The sequence below is a fragment of the Acromyrmex echinatior genome, unplaced genomic scaffold, assembly GCF_024713525.1.
Source record: "Acromyrmex echinatior isolate Ae372 unplaced genomic scaffold, ASM2471352v2 Scaffold39, whole genome shotgun sequence".
Taxonomy (NCBI): domain Eukaryota; kingdom Metazoa; phylum Arthropoda; class Insecta; order Hymenoptera; family Formicidae; genus Acromyrmex; species Acromyrmex echinatior.
Genome location: NW_028259072.1, coordinates 32,846 through 54,773, shown reverse-complemented (window position 1 = coordinate 54,773; position 21,928 = coordinate 32,846). Strand labels below are relative to the sequence as shown.

Below are 21,928 nucleotides of genomic sequence, written 5' to 3'. Positions count from 1 at the left end.
TAAAAAATATTTTTTGAAAAATATTTTTTAAAAAAAATTTGCAGATACTCTAATAGAAATATATGAAAATGTATTATAAAATAATGATAAAAATTTCAATTTTTTTATATTTTTTGAATTCAAAAATATTTATGTAAAGTCACATTAAGATGCAGACATTAATTATTCAGTAAATAAACAAAATATTTATTTGTTATAAAAACTAATTGGTGAATCTCAATGAAACTTTGCACAAGTCATTTTTAGTAATGACTTGTTTAGTTTTAAATTAGTTTTAAAATATTTCTATAAAAAAATTTAATTTAATTATTTTTGAAATTTTTGTTTATAACAATTAAACTAATATCAAATAAAATACTTTATAAAAACATGTTGCTTAATAAAAACAGAATATATAAACACAATTTTCATATGTATGTAATTCGTTTAAAGCGTAAATATTAATATATTTATGTTTTATATCCTTATAACACCTCTTTAAGAATATATTTGACAATAAGTTATGAATATAAACAGATTTACGAGATAAGAATCCATTGATTCTCATCTATGTATAATAAATATATCTATATTTTAAGAATAAATCTTGAGTCTATTTTACACTTCATTCTGCGATTTATGCACTTGGTGTTAAAATTTTAATATATGGGAAACATCACTTACCTGAGAAAATAGTTTCTAAAAACAAAATTTTGATCAAATGTTTAATACTTTTATGTTATATTATCATATTACATATATCATATTGATGGTCTACACATATCTTTTTACGCGACAATTTCTATTTTAGTCCAAGAAATACAATATTACACTTTATCAGAATGTAACTATATAAGATCAAGTATTTACAATAGTTAATTTTGATGTTGCAACTCTTCGTAACCTATCGTAACGTAATACCGACCATCTCTTCAATGTAATAATAATTTGTAGAAAATTATCTGCTTTGAACATTGTTTTTGTGTTATTAGCTTAATGGTCATTGTCAGCATGCAACGCATGATTCTTATTAAGATATTCATAAATATCACTTCAAAGTGTATAGTTTTGAGATGATTAAAAATAATTGAGTTTTTTAAAAAGTTATTAGTATAGCTACGGAAATAGTGCTTTCATTGCAAAATAGAAAGCGATTTTCAGTTTTGGCACATATTTTATTAAAAAAAAAAAAAAGACAGGAAACTATTTTTATGTAGACTAGTATAAAAATAAACGAACAAATTAAACATCGTAATGCTTGATCTACTTTTTTTCCAATTTGTGCAATTATTATATAAATAAGTATATTTTTTGCATAAATTATTACTACGGGAACTTGCACCTGTAATCGTGTGCATATACAGACAATTGTATTTGTCAAATTTTGCATGTCTTGAGTCTAAAAAAAAAAGAGAGAAAAGAAAAAGAAAACTGTACGTAAAAATCATACAGCTTCCTTTTTTCATTTCACTTTTTTTATACAATTTCCCTTACTTACAACTTGAGAAGAACGACATGAAACAACCCGTTTAATTCATATTTACGCTAACTTATAGGAAGGTAATGAATTATATAACAACAGTCAATTAGCAGCTACTTATATTAGTTAAAAATCTTCATTCTTCTTCATGATATTCGACGACACCGGCTTGTTTTGCGCTGTCCACTCCCTGCAAAAAACATCTCTTCTTGTACATCCCGTACGTTTTCTCAATTGTAGAATATATATGCGTAACATATTATGTAACTTTATCTTATATGTAATCATTTGATCAATCTTTACTTACATCTTCGAAGAAAGTATGCATCTGTTGCGCCGCTTGTACCGACGAGAAGACTGCCCTCAAAACTCTACGTTCTGGAGGATCCAAGGCGTAATCGATTCCGCTCCAAATACATTCTTTGCCCTCCACCTTTGTGAATATAAGAGAGAATAAGAAATATAACAATATATTAGTAAAAATATATGCAGTTCTTTGCATATTTTTAATCTACAATACATTCAACAAGACAATACATTTAACTTCAGAAAAATATAAAAATATGAACAGTCAACTATAGGAAAATTGTTGAATGGCTGTTATTTTGTAACGAATAAACAAAACAAAATTAAACTCTATTGTACAAAAAGAAATCCACCATTTTCATTAGTATATAGTGCAAAAAGAGTATACATTTATGAATTCACAAAAATGAATATTATGAAAGAGTAGAAAACTTGATTGCATAATCAATGTTAGAAGACATGTGAGCGGTTATTTCCGAGACATTCTTCAAAAATACAGTTGCAATTATTAATGTTAGAAAATATACTTAATAGTTTTTAAATATCTCCTGATTATTATGCGAGTTTAGGTAATCGTAATTTCGAAAATATATATAATTAAACCATGCAACTAATAGTCCTTTTTTATATTTATTTTTACAAATGCATACACCGAATGTTTCATACATCCCTTTTATATTCATAGGATAAGGTACAATCATAAAATGTTTAGACAAAAGTTGTAGGATTTAAAAAGATCCATTTACTGATCTTATCAGTTTGACCTTGGCGTCGCTAAAGTCAGATCAAGGTCATATCGATTTTTTTTAAATGAAGCATCCAACTTTTTATTCCAGTATCTAATAACCGATATCGAAAGCTTTTCAAAACATTATAATAAAGTTATTTTTCATTAAGTACTTTTCGAGTTATCGAAAAGCTTGAAAGTCACAGTATCGCCGGCATTAGCATTACGCATGATGTCCAACCGACGGCTAAAAAACTTCTTGAACATTGTTCAAGATCATGTCCTGGATAATTAAGGCTATTGAAGATTATTCTTTTTATTTTCATTTTTGCATTAAAAATTCATTTTTACGTAAAAAGGAAAATAAGAGTACAATCTCCAACAGTTTTGATCTTGACAAATGTTATCCAGAACATGATCTTGAACAACATTCAAGAGGTTTTAGCAGTCGGTCGGACACCTTGCGTAATGCTAATGTGGGCGGTACTGTAACTTTCTTCAAGCCTTATACTCGAAAAGTACTCAATGAAAAAAAATTTTATTATAGTATTTTGGAAAGCTTTCGAAATCAGTTATCAAATAAAGTTGAAATAAAAAGTTGGGTGTTCCATTAAAAAAACTCGACGTAACCTTGATCTGACCTTGGTAACACCACTTAAAATCAAACTGAGATCAGTAAATAGATCTTTTTGAACTCTACAACTTTTGTCTGAATACTTTTACTATTGACCTTATCCTAGAAGGTAAAAGGGATATGGTAATCTAAAACACCCGGAATATATAAATTCTGTTTGAACTATGCATTAAAATTACAAATTTTTTCTATAATATATACATCAAAGTCACTGGTGCTGTGTCCCTCAATGTAAATAATTAGCTTCTGTAAATTACTTATAAATCGTCGTATATTTTCAATATAAATGTCTTTTTAATATAAATTATCACATAGAAAATGTAAGCTTTACTTAAATGTTATTAAAATTAATAGAAGAAAAACAAATTCGCAGTATATCTCGAATACATTTATGAATACATTTATGAATACATTTATTACCCGCATCACTGTATCTATGCTGATAATGGTGTTGCTAGCGTAGTCTTCACAATCGTCGAGCTTCAAGACGATTCTCTCCGCGTAGATCTCGGAATCGTAATGAATTGCTAGGTTTCCTAAGCCCACACTCTCCCACTTATTGTCGTCCGGCCATCTCGCAAATACAGTGGCACGTTTCTCGATTATAGGAAGCATCTCCTGATCGTCCTCTTCGTCTTCCTCCTCATCCTCGTCATCTTCTTCTTCTTCCTCATCCACATCATGACCTCGGTCATGTTCTTCACTATTCTCCCCTTCTCCAATGCATCTTTCACCTGTTTGAATGTAAATTAATGCGATGTGAGACTCTATGCTCAAAAATTCAAATAGAGCATATGCATAGATTTAATTAGAGTGTGTGTATATATATATTTACAGGAACATTCACAGCAAATTTTACAATGTGAGACACAAATAATAGTTATAGGTATAACCGAATTTTTCTCAAATATAATTTGAAAAAGCAGACACATGTGCAAGATGCATAATAGTTTATTGTGATTGATAAAGTTTACAATGAATTTCAGATAAAACAAATGATTGCAGTTGTTTAATATAGTATAAGTAATGATTTTACATTTTAAAAATCAATTAGAGTCACAAAATCCATAAAATATCATAATCAAATATCTTACAATCAAATAATATTATTTATTAAATGTTATTATTAATAACATTTAACTTTAGAAATGTATTTTCAAATGCTTAGGATTGTACAGATAGTAGCAACAAATAGAATCAATGAACGAGTAGCAATGTGCAACTTGATAATCTCATGAGTTAACTACTACCTTCAGCAATTCTCTTCTCGCGTAATTCTTGCTGAATGTTATCGACATGTGCCTTGAATTGCCGGGCCAAATCGGGCGATTTAAATTTAACCGCTAATTGTTCGGCGCAGGGTTCTTGCTCGGCATAGTTCATGCCGGCCCACATCCAAGCCTGGTTTGATGTAGAAAGCGGATGGAACTCTACGTCGGGAGTGATCAGGAAGTTGCAGACGACCTTGTGCACTTGCTCCCGACGCAACAGCAACCGATAGCTGCCGTGACCTACATGATGCAGGATCTTCATTTCGCCGACGCCACGCTCTTTCCACTCCTTCGTGGCATTGTCATATCTATATAACTTGGCTCTTTGACAGAACACTATAAACGAATGAAAAAACAGCTTAGAAAACAAAATTCGAATAGCCTTGAAAGTGAATGGCGAATACTGGCTCTTCTTTAAGCGTTCTTAAATTAAAATTAAATCTTATCATTATTTGTATTTACTTAATAAGCTAAACAGTTTTTAAAAGTAATAATGAAAGAACGTCTTTGCAAGTTTGTTTGATGATTATATAATGATGGATAACAAATTTAGGGCCGGTTGTTCCACCTTCTGATAAATTTTTTCCTGTAAGGTAAATCTGGTAATCCATGCATGTGATTGGGTAACCTTGCTACTTACCCAACAGGTAAAATTTACCAAAAAATGAAACAACTTGCCCTTAATATTACAACTATAGAAACCAAAGCCTTAAACGGTCTAGCTAGATCTTGTATGATTCTTGTATAAATTTATCTACTACGTATGTAGTCCTTAAAAACGCGCGCCGAAATGATTTTTCGGTCTTAAAATGTTAATTCTACTAAACTATAGCAGTAATATCACGAGTTAAATTGACTAGCAATTTAACAAATTTTTGATGCTTATTTGCATCTTTGAAATGATCTTAATAATATTGAATGACATATTAAAATCTGTAAATAATTAATTCTTATTGCGAAAAATATTACTTCGGCCGGGAGTCGAATCTGGATGGAATGTAAGAGCTCTGGGTTCGACTCCTGGCCGAAGTAATATTTTTCGCAATAAGAATTAATTATTTACAGATTTTAATAAAATCAGTGTTGCTATATTAGCAGAAAAAAATTCAGTGCATGAATTTTTTGTCTATATCACATATACATATATTAATCTTAATTTAAATTAATTTAATATAAATGATTTACTACGTTAATATAAACATTAATTACATTGATAAATATAAAATTCTTCAAACAAATCTCCTTGTTTAGTTGAAAGATTCCAATTGGAAATAATGATAAACAAAAATATCTAGGCTACCTTTTTCCTCATCTTCTTCGCCAGTTCGGACTTCAATGGTATCTGGTAAAGGTACAATAGGTTCAAAGTGAGGATCGTGCTCCTGTTCATTATCTACTTCGCCATCGTCTTCATCGTTTTCTTCCTTTTGCTCTTCGCGCGATGTGTTTCGAATCGTCGTCGAACTATTCAGCGATGTACTAGATTTCGAACCAAACACCGATGATCCCGCGCCAGCGAACGTAAAGTTAGGATCTAAAAGAATCAATTCGAAAGTTAAAATACTAAAAGTCTTACACAAAAAAAATAGAGGAAACCATCTGAGAAAAGTTGATGCTTTTAATAAGGTAAACAAGTTATATTGCGCTAGGAAATAATTTCAGACTATTTGGTTTATATTTATTTAAATAGCAATAGCTTTTCTGATTACGTGATGTTATGACGTACCAACTTTAAAGGCCTCCGGTTGCACTGCCGTCGCAGCAAGTGCCGAAAATGACATGTTATTTGTCAATAAGAAATTGGGACCATCCTCATTTTTCTGAACGTTATCCAATGGTTTCGTACCGAAAACTGCCGCCGTTGCATCAAAAACATTCGTCGCATTTGTTGCCGTACCAAAAACGTTTGCAGTTGCCGCCGTCGTCCCACCAAAGATATTTGTCGTTACTGGTACCGTCGTCCTGCTGAAAAGATCAGTCGTCGCCACCGTCGTCCCGCCGAAGATGTTTGTTGTTGCTGGCGCTGTTGTTCCGCCGAACAAATTCGTCGTTGTTGCGGTCATTCCGCCGAAGATGTTTGTCGTCGTTGTAGAATCACTGAATGGCAAAATACTATTGCTACCAAGCGTCATTTTAGAGAAAGGCGTAGAGTTTACGCCGAATACCGAGTTAGAGGGCTGATTGGATGCGATTGTCGACGTGGTGATTACGGTCGATGTTTTCGGAACAAAATTTGTAATAGCTGCGGTAGCAATGGAAGAAGAAACGGAACTGTTACCGCTGTCCTTATTAAAGATTGACGTTTTCGATGAGGTTTTTGAGGCGCCGCCGAAAATGTTCGTGTCGGAATTGAAAGAAAAAGTAGATGGCTTGAATATGGATGCCGTCGATGCAGCTTGACCAAATATCGGACTTTTTCCGACTGTGCTAGTCGCATTGAAAGCAGTTGTCTGCGTCGTTTGAGCATTTGAAGAACTACAGATCTTGAGATTTTCAAGCGAGACACTCGATGTCATCGCTGTTGTCTTCTCCATCGTTTCGTTAGTACCGAACTGAGGATTCATGCCGAATGAAAAAGTCGTGGTTTTCTTATCGTTAAACAACTTTAGATCGCCAGTACCAAAACTCATCGTGGAGCTGTCGATATTGGGAGTAGCCGAAGATTTAAACGTCGCAGTGGATGTCGCGAAAGAGAATCCATTCTTCACAGACGCAGATTGCGTTACGTTCTGAGTAATCTCACTGGTACTCTCAGGATCGCTCAACGAACTTATACCCAAGCTTGAGATATCTTTCGATTGCGTTGTCACCTTTTTTTCTTCCGGCATAAATTTCGTCGTGTCTTGCCCAGCGATATCTGGATATAGCACTATACTCGGTTTCCTACAACCTCTACAGCCGGGACAGTTTTCTTTTCGCCTGTAAGAATAAAAGTTTACTGGTAGCAGCAACTTTAAGGCGGCTGTCTTCTCTTCCAGAGGGACCTTCGCCTCGTAAACAATCTCGATCTCTTTAACTGGTGAGCTGATCGTTTTTGTCGTGGATTTACTTATCTTCTCACTACTACTGACAGTGGCGGCCGGTTTAATATTTTTCCTGGCGTCATCAATCGCTTTTTTGAAATCTGCTGCAATCTCGGATGTCTTAAAGCGGCAGGCGAATTGCATGTACTCAATCTCGCCTTCGCTGTAATCCGCAGTGGTCCACAGCCATGTTTTCTCGTCCTTCGATGTGAACTCCAACTCATTAGATAGTATATGGTTTAGACATAACTTTAATACGTGATCCCGACGCATGATCAGCCGCAGTTTCCCGGTCTCTTTGTGACACAGCAACTTAATATCACCCAATCCACGTTCCTTCCATTCCTTCACCGTGGTGTCGAACCTGAAGAGTTTCGCTCGATGACTATAGAGCATCTCTTCATCCTCCTCGCCAGTTTTTACCTCGACTTTGTCCGGTAACGGTATAACTGGCGAGAAGTGGATATCTTCACTCTCAACCACCTCGTCTTCGCTGATCTCGTCACCGCCGCCGCCGCCGCCGCCGCCGCCAGGCGATTTAGCCGGTGACTTGGCCATAAAATTAAAGCCGAAAGACTTGGCGGGTGAGCCGAACGTAAACGGTGAATCGCCTGTATTTAATGTAGTGCTGCTTTTCACCGGCATACCGAACATGAAATTGGTGCCTGTAGTTTCCTCGGATTTAGATGGAGTCTTCGCGCTCTCACTTGCACTCTTATCCTGTGACATCCGGAAGCTAAAACCAGTGACAGTCGTTTCTTTCGCGGTGTCTTTGGGAATGCCGAAAGAGAATGTGGTCATAGGCATTACGCCGGAAGATGATGTGTTCATCTGGAAGATGTTAGCTTGCTGCGGCTTAGGCGGTTGCGATGGGTCCTTGGAACTATCGCAGGCGATACAGTAGGCGTTTGTTCCAGAATTGACAATGTAACATCCTGTGCAAGTCCAGGAGCCGGCGGGCGACTTAAATAGCTCCGACAACGGTAGTTTGGAATCAATGGGCTTACTAACAACTGCGGAAACGTTTTTATTACTCGTCGCAGAAGATGACGGAGCTTCGCAAGCTAAGCATTTCATATCCGTGGAATTATTTCTAGTGTAACAACTAGTACATTCCCAAGAACCAGTTGGTGGTTTAAATAATTCCGACAACGGTGGCTTCGCTTCCGTGACGTTTTGATTGTTGTTCTCGCCCGACATCTGAACTTTCTTTTCGAGTGCCTTCGCGACTTCGTTCGGACTACTGCCTTTAGCTAACTTCTGCTGACAGCTCGACACGACATTGTAAAACTGTGACGCCAGTTCCGATGTGTTAAAGGTCGCGGCGTGTAAAGTCCAGGTCTTACCGGGTTCTTTAACGTTTCCAGGAACAGTCCAATTAACAACTGTAGTACCGTTCTTGTATGTAAACGCCATATCCGATGGAATTCCGTGACTATAAATCTTGGAGCTTTCGTCATCCGTCAATAACAAGCGAAGCTTGCCAGATTTTACATTCAATAATAGCATCATTGATCCTGTACCCTTATTTTTCCACTGCGTGGCATTGGTACCGTTGACAGATTGACATTGAAGGCTCGCTGTTCCGACAAATAGCTTGTGTTCATTTTCAGTCTGTGGTCGTACTTCATCGTTAGACGATCCCTGCTTAATGACGCCGGGTGGTGGCAAACGAGGTCTCCTCAAGGCTGTAGAATTCTGACCGGTTGTTGTGGATGAGGCAAACATCGGTGACTCATTGGAAGCTGTGCTCACAACAGACGACTGCGAATTTGTTGTTGAAGTCGTAGCAAGGATAAAGCTCGCAGATGGCATTGAAATGGCGTTTGTTGCAGTTGTAGTCGTGATTTTCGTTTCGAATGTATTGGTCGATTTGGTGGTAAACGAAAATCCGCTGAATGGACTGACTTTCGGTGGTTCGTCGATTTTCTTAGAGTCATCTGCTTTCGTATCGCTGACTTCTTGAATAATAGGTTTAGAACTGAAGGAAAATCCTCCTAATGTTGTCGTACCGGATTTCGATTTGTCAGAAAAAATCACTTCTGTTGTTGAGCTTATCTTATCTTGTTGTGTTAACTGTGATTTTTGAGTCTTGAATGAATCTTTGTCGCTAGAAGTAGTGAAAACTTTCTCACTGATTTTGTACGCCTTTTCCGAAGATGTTGGAGACACTAACTCACATAAACTAAGTCTGGCATAATCGAAAGCCTCCTTGAACCTCATCGCTTCCTCTGCGGTTTTGAATCTGATGCAAAATTTCTCCAGCTTCACTTCCTCATCAGCGAAATCGTTAGCGACCCAAAACCAAGCCTTGTTGTTGTTCGTCATTGGAGTCAATCTCATGTCAGGCCTCAGCATGTGATTCGCGCAGATCTTCAGGATCTGATCGCGACGCATAAGCAGACGCACTTTACCTTCTATGTTGCGCAGTAGTTTCACGTCACCGACGCCGCGTTCCTTCCATTCTTTATCAACAAAGCGAAACAGTTTTGCCCGACCGCAATATAGAGTATCCTCGTTCTCTTCACCAGTGGTGACTTTCACCTTTGCAGGCAATGGTATGACGGGTATAAAGTTCGGAATCGGATCATGCTCCTGTTCGCACACCTCTGTGGATGTATTCGGCGATTCAGTTGACTCATAGATATTGTCGGTTTTGTCATGTATCTTACTATTATTACTAGCATTATTATGAACGTTTTGTAAAGGACTACTGCTAGTTGTATGAGTTACAGTAACAATAGACGATGATGTTGTTAGATTGACATAGGTCGGTGGTACATTGATGTTGACTGGAGTTACATAAGTAGAAGTTGGTGGTAAGTTGACAGTGGTCGGTATAGTGGCTTGAAGAGGCATAGGAATCTGATAGCAATGCGGTACATTGGAAGATGACGATTTTGTTGTCGTCATTGTCATTGTCGTTATAGGCGTAGTAGAGAAAGTGACAGCTACTCCACCTCCTAATCGATATTGCGGTGGTATGGTGACACTCAGGGTCGGTTGAGTAGATGGTACCGTGGTTGGTAGCGTATCGGATGTCGTAATGACCACATTAACAGGAAGTGCTTTGTTCACCAGCGCATCTTTGATAATCGTCGTTGTTGTCGTAGTTGTCATCGTAGTTGTCACCATTGTTGTAGCTTCGGGCTTAGTTCGTGATGGAGTTTCGATTTTCTGCTTCAACGATATTTGTAACGATGGATTCGTCGCGGTTGCCGACATGAGATCGGGCAGCTGCGAGGAAAGCGTCGATGCGAAGAGACCTTGTTGCAGCGGATTATCCGGCACTTTCGTCTGATTAGGATATAGCATGGGCATAGGATAAACGGTGTGTGGATAAAGGGATGATATGGCTGCCTGAGTGTTTGGATCGGGGAATGGTAATCCTCCCTGATAATACTGAAATGCGGTTGCTGCTGAAGGATACATCAGCGATGAATAAGGGTGCCGAGCATGCTGCGGTGTAAATATGTTACCGGAAATCGAAGACGTCGGCCCAGTCGGTTGATTCTGATAGTTTAAATCGACGTACTCGTCATCGTCAAGGACGTAGAAGTCTTCAGGATCAACAGCAGGATTTACACTCTGTTGCTGCTGCACACGCTGCTGCTGCTGCTGTTGCTGCTGATGCTTTTGATTTTCTTTGCGCGATTCCACTACCTCCTTCGTCAGATTGTCCATTTTCTCGGTCAACGTTTTCATTTGTGTCATCATGTTTTTCATCTGCTCCATCATTTCCTGTATTTCGTTGTCCCGGGACTGCATAATTTGACGTATTTGAGCGTCAAGGCGCTCTGGGCTCGGACGTGCCTCCGTGCGATTCTTTGATAAATTCAAGTAATCCTGCAATCTGCACGGTGTGCTAGCGTGTTTTGGCGTCCGATGAATATTCCTCTGAGGAGTGCTTAGCATATTCGAACCAGTCAACGTTGTCAACATCGGCAACGTCGGATTCGTAACTGCCTGATCTACAGCGCTGTGAGTGGGCGAATAACTCTCGTCGGATATACCATCGATGTCATTCCTACTCAAATCGCCTCCCCTTCCTAGATCCGGATCTATTCTCTTTAACTCATTCTCAATATCAGTGATGTGAGTGCCGAGCTCAGAGTTCAGTGGGTGTTTAGGATTCGTGCCCGGACTACGAAGTCGATCGAGCGTAAGATAAAAGCAGTTTCTCGCCTTTGACAGCATTATGATATGTTGCGACCGCATCTCTGACGTTAGACTTTCGCGGGGCGTGGAATCCACTATCTCGTCCGCAAAGATTTTGTAAATCTGCGCCAGCTGAAATGACGCCTCCGGGCATTTAAGAGCCTGCAACGCGTCGATTGCCTGCTCGTACTGTTTATCGCGTACGAGTCGCTGAGCCAATAGCAACTTGCCTTCCTCAAGCGCATTCGTCAGCTCGAAATTGTTCATTTCTTTGCCCTGATAATTGAACAATTTCGATGGAGATATACGTAATGTTTGATTATTCTGTATCCTCTCTAACAGCGGTAGAGCGGCGGTCCAGTACAGCTCGGAACGTGCCTCCCATCTAGGAATGTAGCCATTCGCTTCATCCTTCTCCTTCATCATTTTCGCGCGATAATAAAACATGCGTGCCAAATGTACCAATAACACCGGATGCATGCCGTGGTTGCCAATGCAGCGAATTATTCCCAATCCTTGTTGCAATTCTTGTCGTAATTCGCCGATATCACTGTCTACATCCTCTCGCTTGGAGTACATCTTGTATGCCGCCGACCACCATTTCTCTTGATTACTTGTGGACAGCGTCGTAGTAAGATCAATAGGCAATGTCGGTAATTTTTCTGGATTCACAAAGCTACCAAGTTGCTGCTCCTCTAAAACAGCGGATGAGCAGAGTATCGATGCATTGAGGAACGCATCGATATCAATGAGACACAGGCTATCGGGTGCCGCCTGATTCGTGTTGAATACCGAAAACTGTAACGCTGGGAATACGTGCGAGGTTTGATCCGGGTACGGAGCATCTTTGTTCTGAGGTCGATTCTCCATTCCAAGCCAGATTTGATGGTGCAATGAATCAGGCCACACTTCTTGTGCGACTGCAAACAAAAAATTAGTGTCTATTGTTTTGTTTTTTACATTGTTTTCCACTGTGGGACGACGGTATACTTATTCTGTACATTGTTGCAGCTATTGCAAAATCAAACTCAAAATTAAAGTTCTAAGTTAATTAAAGTTCTAATTTAATATTATTAATTGTAACAATTGTGCTTTTTACCTAATAACAAAAATAAATGCAATATAATATTATGCAAATTAATAAACTACAAAATATAAAATTTTTGATTATCCTTGCGTATTTTAATAATCTAAAAAGGATTAAACGTACTTTGACTATAAGTCCTTAATTGATTTGCGGTACACATGCGTAAAGGTGGATCAGGAGTTGAATGATGGCAAAAAAATGAATTCCTTATATGATCAAGATGTATTCGGGTTACAAAAATTCTCTGCAAAAGAAAAGCTACGTTGAATGTACATCAAGATAGCGTTTTATTATCAAGATTTGTATGAAGCACGATTCGTACCTGATAAATCCGTTCTCTCCAGAGTCCTGTGCAAAATTTATCAATTCTATCCATCAGCTTTTTCGTGTCATCCCTAGCATAATTTTGAAGAACGTAACCTATTAAAATAGAGAATATAAAATCGTTAGTAAAAATTAGATACTTAAAAATATAGAAATTCTTGTATATGTTTACTGAAATCTTGTATGAAAATTCTTTGAGAATTCCCAGATTTCCTAGATATATTTTTATTTAAAGTTTCAGATAAGAATTTTTTAATATAACTTTAAAATAAACTTAAATACAACGCAAATATATACATATACAGGATGTCTGATAATTAAAAAGTAACGATAAAACTCTCGCACAGCAGAATAGACTTTTTTAATACCGTATTTTCTCATGTTGTAAAAATAGTAACCAATGAGAAAATGCAGTATTAAAAAGTTAATCAAAAATTCTGAAAAAAATTCTTAGAGCTCTATAAGAAGAAAATAAATAATTTTTGTCTCTTGTTTTTCTGTAAAGTTGATAGTATTAGTAAAAAATTATTAAAAATCAATATCCGGCAATTTTTAGTAATTAATATCTCGTTAAGGAGAGATTTTACTCTAAAGGTTTAAAATTTATGTCTTATCTTTTTCCAATTTTTTTCATAAAAAAAGGAAGGCGACATCAAAATAATGTTTTGGCACAATGTTTTATATATTTCACACGTATAAATAATTTTTTCGAAATATAAAAAATGGCGGCTATTTCTTGTGGCTGCATTAGAGAGTGCAACGCGTACGTGGTCAACTGGTGTCGACAGTCAGTTTATTTGAGACGAAAAAAAATTAATGAAATTATTAAAATATATTAAATGTGGGGCCATAAACCTCATTTCATTTGAAAAATTTGAAAATTTACAAAATGGCAACTATTTGAAATTAAGTGTCAATTTTCACGAACTTTTTTTCACTTTCAACCTGTTCAAATAGATATTTTGGAAAATTTACATTTTTAGGTTCATAACTTCATAAAAATTGCCTATTTTACGTAGAAAAAAAATTTAAGTCAATCTGATAAAGCTGTACATTTCACGCCAATTTGAAAAACATGAATTTGAGAAAATCGCGAAAAAATAAAGTTTTACTTTATTATAATGATTTTAGCTAATTATTACTCTATGATAATGATTTTTTAGTTAACTACAATATTTTGCAACTATATTTAATCAACAATTCCGGGACTATATAAATCAATTTCTCATCTGTTTAAAGAACAAATTTTGTTGCATTTGAATTCTTCTTCTTCCGATTCTTACTTGTTTTGCACGTAATACCGTTGAGCTCACTTAATTTTCGATCGCGCGCGGTGCAAAATCCGATTCAACAAGTAAATAAATTCATAAATTGCTTTAACATTTTGAATATTGCACAATCCTTTTACAGACTTTATATTTTACACACTTCAGAGATGCAAAAAATGTAAAAAAAAATCGATTTCTTTTTACCTTCCAAAGTAGAATCTTTCCTTAACTATTGCAAAAATTGCAAAATAGAGAACTTTTCGACTCAATTTAGTCCGCTTTATCTACAAAAAGCGTTTAACAAAAGTTTTAAGTCGAACACCCTATATAAATAGACGGCCAACTTCACCTCCATGTCTGAAAACAGCGCTAGGCAGCGCCATATTTGAGTTCTCACTCAAGCATGTATAAATTACATGGATAAATTCACACAATATTCACAGACAGGACGCATACATACGCATATAGGAACTAAAACAAGGACAATTGGAATCAGGTTCATCTCTTTCTATCACATTGAGTCAGCAATTTATTTATATAAAATCCGATCTACATAAAATGCAGAACGCGGGCCGCAGATCGCAAAACTCTCTAAAAATTAATCTAACATATTTTAATTATAATAGATTGTAGGACACAGAACGCAGAATTGGATGAACTTCAACTTTCGCGTCCTGCATTCTGCATCCTATGGATTGCGGTCTGCGACCTATTGCAATCTGCAACCTGCGTTTTGCGTTTAGAGTGGTATTCATAATCCGTTCTTATTTCAAGACTGTCTTAAGTAATGTCTTAAGACGCTAATATGATCTTCTGATTGGTTCGTGACTTCTTAAGACTGTACTTAAAACGATCTTGAATATAAGATCTGATTATGATACCGGTCTTATGTAGATCGAGCTTTAGTCTATGGTTACATAAGACGCGTAAAGCTAATATTTCATGTGCCATATGACGAATTTCTTAAGACTGCCCTGGTGAAAATTTTTCTCATAATTTTTATATGAATTGAAACATTTTTTGGAAATACTCAGAAATATTCGAAAAATTTATATCTTCTCTCAAAATTTTTCATACAAGTGAATTCTGAAATATTTTGAAATTTCTCATCTCAATATTTTTAAATTTTTTAGATTTTATAACATTTCATTAGAAATTATACTTACAAAAATCTTAGAAATCTTACGATATTTCGTAATTATCATATATGAAAAATTCTGAGAAAAGATGTAGATTTTCTGAGAAATGTTTCAATTCGTATAAAAAATGTAAGAAAGTTATAAAATTATATAAAAATTCTGAGAAAAATTTTTTTTCCAAGGTATTGATTGGAACAAAGAGATCAGAAAAGGGATGAAAAGCCTTGTCGACCAACATGAAATATTAGGCTCAAGATACAATTTCATATGTTAAAAAATAAGCAATTGGAGCGATCTGTCGTTATTATTCCAGCGGTCGAAATTTTGTAGCTTGAACCATAATACATGGAAACACTTATATCAATTTGAATGGTTTCAACTATAAGCATCAAACACTCAAACTGTTGATAGTGCTACTGCACCGTATCGATCATGATGTAAAAATACAAGATGTAACGTTCCCGCAAATGCGCAGGAGTATGAATTTGATTGGCTGTTTTAATATGCTACTGCTACTATACGCAGCAAAGTGCATTTGGGCCCAAATTTGATTATATGCTACCGCTTTTTTATCACTGAAACTTCCAATTTGAGTGGCTCGTAAAAAAACATCTTTGCATGGCAAAAGACAACGTGATAGCCAATTAGACTCTTTCAAATCAAAGTCTAATTAGCTATCGTGTCGTTTCTTGCCATGCATAACAAACTTATTCATTTATTGCACGCAGAACATTAATGCATCCTCTGTGCAGCAAATCTTGATATATAATTTTAAAAAAATGTTTAAAGTATCTGCCTCGTGCCTCAGTAGATATTATTGCACGCTTTAGTATGTCCTAGCCTTATCCAATCTTTTTCTTCTTTTCCCTTCTAGACCATAAAACTCGCAGTATAAAAAGTAGATTTCATTTAAGAAATTGAAGGTAACCTTCATGTGATCTTCAAGCAACTATTCAAAATCAAACTAATGACACCATCTTATATTCAAATCAATACAATTTTTGTCTAAAATATTTTTTTCTAAGATCAAAAAAATTATTTGGGGTGGGACATTAAAATAGGACCCACCCTATATATTTATATTATAAATTAGTGAAAAAGAAATTCCACAAAACTATATCAATCATTTTCTACAATGGAATAAAACATACAATGGAATAATATAGGAAAGAGGCTCATTACAATACAGTAATTGATTGGCATTTTACATTATTAAGAATAAATAAAAAAAGTTTTCCAAAAAAGGTAAAATTTAAATTTAAAAATAAGATTCTAAATAAATACCAATAAAATTCTATGAATATCACTGCTTTTAAAGTGGTTGAATCGCAAAATCACTTTTCTTAAGACCTGTTTAAAACTTTTACTATTTGAAGATAATGATATTCTCTGTACATATGCATAATTTTGAGAGAGATAATCAGGCATATTCAAAATAAATGCATTTGAAGTTAGTACTTTTAACATATGCTAGACAAGGAGCGACAGTACATTTTCAATTATAGCGCAAAAACGATATTTAAAAATTCGTTCAAAATCTAAGGGACAGATAAATATAATACGAATTATTCAAACCGAAGAAAATGAGGGATAACCAGGCAAATATTAATTATAAAGCCTAAGGAAGATTGCAATCTTTCTAAAGCTTTATAATTAATATTTGTTTGATTATCCCCTCAAAATTATGCGTATGTACAGAGAATATCATTATCTTCAAATAGTAAAAGTTTTAAACGGGTCTTAAGAAAAGTGATTTTGCGATTCAACCATGTTTCTCAGTAAATATCTCGTTACAGAATAATTCGTCTCACGTACCAGCTTGGCAACATCGATATGCTGCCTCCATTGCCCACATATTGAATTGATTCTTAAATTCATCCTCTAATTGTATACGCATACGGTTTTCCAATGGGGCCACGTGTAATGCAGTTAATAATAGTGGTGAGCACAGTCTTCCTGCTTCATTCCAACTGCCTTGCTCGCGTTTCGTTTTACGTAATAGCAAACACGCCAAGTGGAAGTGCAATTGGCCCCACATGTGCGTAAACAAGTGCTCCGTAAAGGTGTGTTGTTTAGAAAAGTTTTTTGACTTCATCTCGTTCAGATTTTGGTCAAAACTGTATCATAATATTTGTTTCATAAATATATTATAAAAATAAACATATGAAACAGATAAACACACTTTATTGTTTATTTATTTTTTCTAAAATATGTAAGGTATATTCTATATTATATCTGAAGAGCTACAGATTTATCACTACTTCACCTACTACCACATTATAAAATACAATTTAGTTTATAGACATATTGATACACTTACTTAAATACTGCCTGAGCTGCCTCTTGAATGCTTTTCTTCGTTTCACCTCCTTGCTCCTTAAGACATAGTCCCGCAAATTTATCAGATACAGATATATAGAACAACCAGAAAGACCAGTCAAGAGATTTAGTCTCTTTATATTTTGTTAATAATTCGTACAGCAGCTGATACCACACAACGTTGTCCTTATGAGGGACAGTGGCCTCTACACTAATGGCATGCTCATAAGCTTTATCCAATCTATGCTCCGACATGTAATAATTTAACAATTTAATACGAAGTTGCACATCAGTCGGTCTTGCAGCCAATTCAGCTAGAAAAAATTTCATCTGTTAATTCTCCATTCTTTAATTATTCTATTTCATAATAATAATTACTTACATGCAATAAGTGCCTCAAGATCCTCACTGCTGTTGTTTGGTTTTTCTATAGTCAAAAGTTTTTCTTTTAATTGAAAAATTATTGGATTATGTGGAAATAGTTTGTCAGCTCTCTCTACCCAATACTTCAGTTTAGTAATATCCATTCCTATATCCATGTCAATCAATAATTCGCATACTAAAAAAAAGCAAAAAAAAAAAGAAAGTTTAAATATTACACTGATATAAAGTATTGAAAGGACAATAAGAGGTAAATATTATATAAAAGCATCTTACTTTTCAAGACCAGATCATCTTGTCTCCCTTCAAGTTCGAGGGAAACTTTATATTCATTAAAAGCTGCTTCCTTTTGGCCAAGCGCTTCATAAGCCTGACCCAATAACTTATGTGCACTGGCAGAACTATCTCGTATCTCTAAATAATTAAATACATATCTTTTTGTGGACTCATAATCACCCACTTGATAATACAGTTTGGCAACATTGTAACAACGAAGATTTTTCTGTAACAAGAATCACAGATACCAACGAGTATTAGATTCTGCAATTCAAACTCAAGTATAAAATATAAACATGTTTATGATATCCTTAATTTAAAATGCATTTAAAAATGTATACTTACATCATTTAATACTAAATTATGTTATAATTAATATATTTTCATATATAGGTAATTTAGACGATCCCATTAAGATTATTAGAAAGATGATCAAAATTATTATTAGGTGTTGGAATTAATTCGTAGCGTTTTTAATGAAAGAATGTTATTTATTTCACATGAGCATTAAAAAATACATTAATGAAAGTACTTCCCATCACTTGTAAAACGCTACGAATTAATTCCAACACCTAATAATAAATTAATACTTTGTTAAATATAATTTTTTATATTCTTATTCCATTTACATTAAATAAATTGGTAGAAAAGAGAAATAAGACAAATTTATATTAGATATATATATATATATATCGAATATATTTCGAAATTTATATTATAATTTTTTTCATTGCAACAAAAAATTCAGTTTAAAAGATAGCAATTATTGACTACATTTATATGACATGCTTAATCAGGTTTAATAATATCCATAGTTATGAAATTGGTCAATCACAATCATTCCACAACATAATTGTTCCTTAGAAGAATGGAACGATTGTGATTGATCAGTTTCATAACTACGGATGTTATTAAACCCAATTAAGGATGCCATGTAAATATTAAAGCAAACATTTAGAGGACGAGTTTGCACCTAACGACCATATCACAATAAACATAAACGAATAACGACTGCAGTCAACTAGATATCTGAATTCATCACCATCAGTATTCTGCTGAAAATTTTCATATTTTATGTTATCAATATTTTTAAGGATTTTTCATTATAATATCGTTAATTTAAAATACATTAAAAATTAAAATACATTATTCATCATTTAATATGTATCATTTAATGCTATAATTACATTACAATTAGTACATTTTCATATACATTCATTTTACTGTTCGTTTACATTCATTTTACTGTTACTGTTACTGTTACTACTACTGAAGTTTTTGAAAAATATCGTAGACTTGTTCAGATTCTATAAATTTTTTTTTGGAAATTATAGAACGAGAAATCTTAGAATATTTCAAAATTAAATAAAGAATTCTAGAAAAGATGTACGTACACACTTCATCAGCGTTTTGACAAGTATTCTGAGATTTTCTAAAAAGTTGCAATCATAAAAAAACGGAAATTCTGAAATTTAAATTAAAAAATTATGAAAAATTATAAGAATTCAAAGAAAAAATTTCGTCGAAGACGAAATATCGACAGGAATAGTTTCCCGCGAAAATTCGCCATGATTGATAAGTACATCGCGCTCTCATCTGGAACCACTCAAAGGTTTCCGTCCGCTGACATTGATCTTGTTTACACCGAGCACTTAGTATGCGTATTAACTAATAACTTTCCATCAAGTTATTTTAATTTCGGCGATGCACGTGTAAATATACATATGATAAGGATATTTTAATAATCTAGATGCATATGGCGTACTATAGGTTAGTACATCATTCTTCAACTGTATTGCCGAAATTAAGATACTTTAATAGAAGGTACTAGTATTAAGTGCTCGGTGTAAACTAGAATATTTGAGCGGCAGAGCAGTCGATGCTTGGTGTATCGAAACATACCGAGAAAGTACCTATTCTCATTATTGGTATTAATATCAGTTACAGTTTGCAAATAGAGACAAGAAAACCTATGAAGCTGTGAGTGTCGGGAGGAAAAAGAGAATTTCCGAGTTTCCGAGTGCAACGGTAACCTTACCTCGTTCTCGTTTCGCAGCTTGCAAAACACATTTTGCACGTGGCGATCAACGTCTTTCTTCGAACGAAACATGATGCCACCGGTTGACCGGCCCTGCAATTTGCGACACTTTCGTCGTATCACTCAACTGACACCAATCGTTTTCACAACTTGCACACTTCACATCGGCTCATCGTGAAAATTTATTTGCAACGCAACGTATCTCTTTCAAACGGTCTCCCGTCGACCCTCGAATCCTGCGCCGCCAACAGTAACGATCGTTAACATTTATTTCCCCCAGACAGAACAGCACATTCAAGCACAGTATAAGTACATACAGTATGGACACTGAACTTTTTATATGGTCTCCAATTTTTAGTGCGCATGCGTCGGTTTCCAATTAGGAATATGGCTGCCTTCAGTAAGTTGAAATTGTAAGTTAGCTGGATCTCCTTCCCATAAATATAATTAATCAAATTAAGTTTTACTAAAAAATTTAATCAAATTTTTTCGGAGACGCTATATTGTATAGACTGTTATATTTGTATACAATAAAGTATTCTCGTAATAAAGTATGTATTTGTGTACGTATATTATTAAATTATAACTTCACATTTAATTACAATTTTCATGCAATATATTATTTTTTCATACATAATTATTCAATTACAATTTTCATATAGTATTTGATCAATTATTTTTAATTACTTATTTAATGTTTAATATTATTATTATTAATGTGAATATTATCTTTATACAATATAATGAGTTCTTTAACATTATGTTATTATATAATTCTATCCGATTTAAAAATATACTCACTATAAATAATTTTTATAACACGACCGAATTATGTCTTTTGTTTTTAGAAAAATCATTCTGTAGCTTTATAAAAACTCAAATTTATAAGCGCCTTTCCAACCCACATGATGACGAGTCATGTGACCTGACCCACTACATCAAAGGTGCCGACGCTCAATATCCAAACTGTAAATAATTGATAACAACAGAGAAAAATATCAGGATGTTCCTCGTCTCGATCCCAGGTCTATTCTCTCCTCCGATTTGGTAGACTTTCGTTCTGACACTGAGCCACACAGCTCTGATGCTGTTGGTATCTCTGTTGTATCTGTATCTAGTAAATTTCTTATATTGGGTCATCTAAAAAGTATCCGCGGTACTTTGTCACTAGATGTATGACCATCAACACACATCTAGTGACAAAAACCGCGGATACTTTTTAGATGACCCAATATATGGAATTGAAAACGTACTGTATCGAAAAAAGAGGAGAGAGTATTTCAGATTTATTTTGCATTTTAATAAATGCGTTTTTGATATAAATATAAAAATATATTATAAAATAACAATATAATATAATATTAATAAAATAAAATATAAAATAAAAATAAAAATAAAATATAAAATAAAATAAAATAAATAAAATAAATAAATAAAATAAATAAAATAAGAAAAATTTTTAAAATAAAATAAAATATAATATAATATAAAAATATAATATAACTTTTATATTTATTA

The 21,928-nt window shown here is 34.4% G+C and overlaps 1 protein-coding gene across 1 annotated transcript; it reads right to left on the bottom strand.

Annotated features, from left to right (window-relative positions):
- Window positions 1-1,133: 1,133 nt before the first annotated feature.
- On the bottom strand, window positions 1,134-20,550 carry LOC105155074 (E3 SUMO-protein ligase RanBP2). Its single transcript, XM_011070974.2, has 13 exons — window positions 20,411-20,550; window positions 18,373-18,598; window positions 18,098-18,274; window positions 17,717-18,029; window positions 17,212-17,513; window positions 12,988-13,085; window positions 12,789-12,909; window positions 6,124-12,498; window positions 5,698-5,931; window positions 4,377-4,733; window positions 3,547-3,860; window positions 1,767-1,892; window positions 1,134-1,649 (listed from the first exon to the last, which is right to left on the bottom strand). Exons 1-13 carry the CDS (start codon window positions 20,480-20,482, stop codon window positions 1,596-1,598), a joined length of 8,769 nt encoding a protein of 2,922 aa, XP_011069276.2. The 5' UTR covers window positions 20,483-20,550; the 3' UTR covers window positions 1,134-1,595.
- Window positions 20,551-21,928: the final 1,378 nt, after the last annotated feature.

Excerpts from the sequence above, each read along its gene's own strand:
- LOC105155074 (XM_011070974.2), bottom strand. The coding sequence starts at position 20,482 with ATGTTTCGTTCGAAGAAAGACGTTGATCGCCACGTGCAAAATGTGTTT. Across the intron at positions 17,514-17,716 it reads GCAGCTCAGGCAGTATTTAA|TTTTGACCAAAATCTGAACG; the intron begins GTAAGTGTATCA and ends ATTATGATACAG. Across the intron at positions 1,650-1,766 it reads TGCATACTTTCTTCGAAGAT|GGAGTGGACAGCGCAAAACA; the intron begins GTAAGTAAAGAT and ends TGTTTTTTGCAG.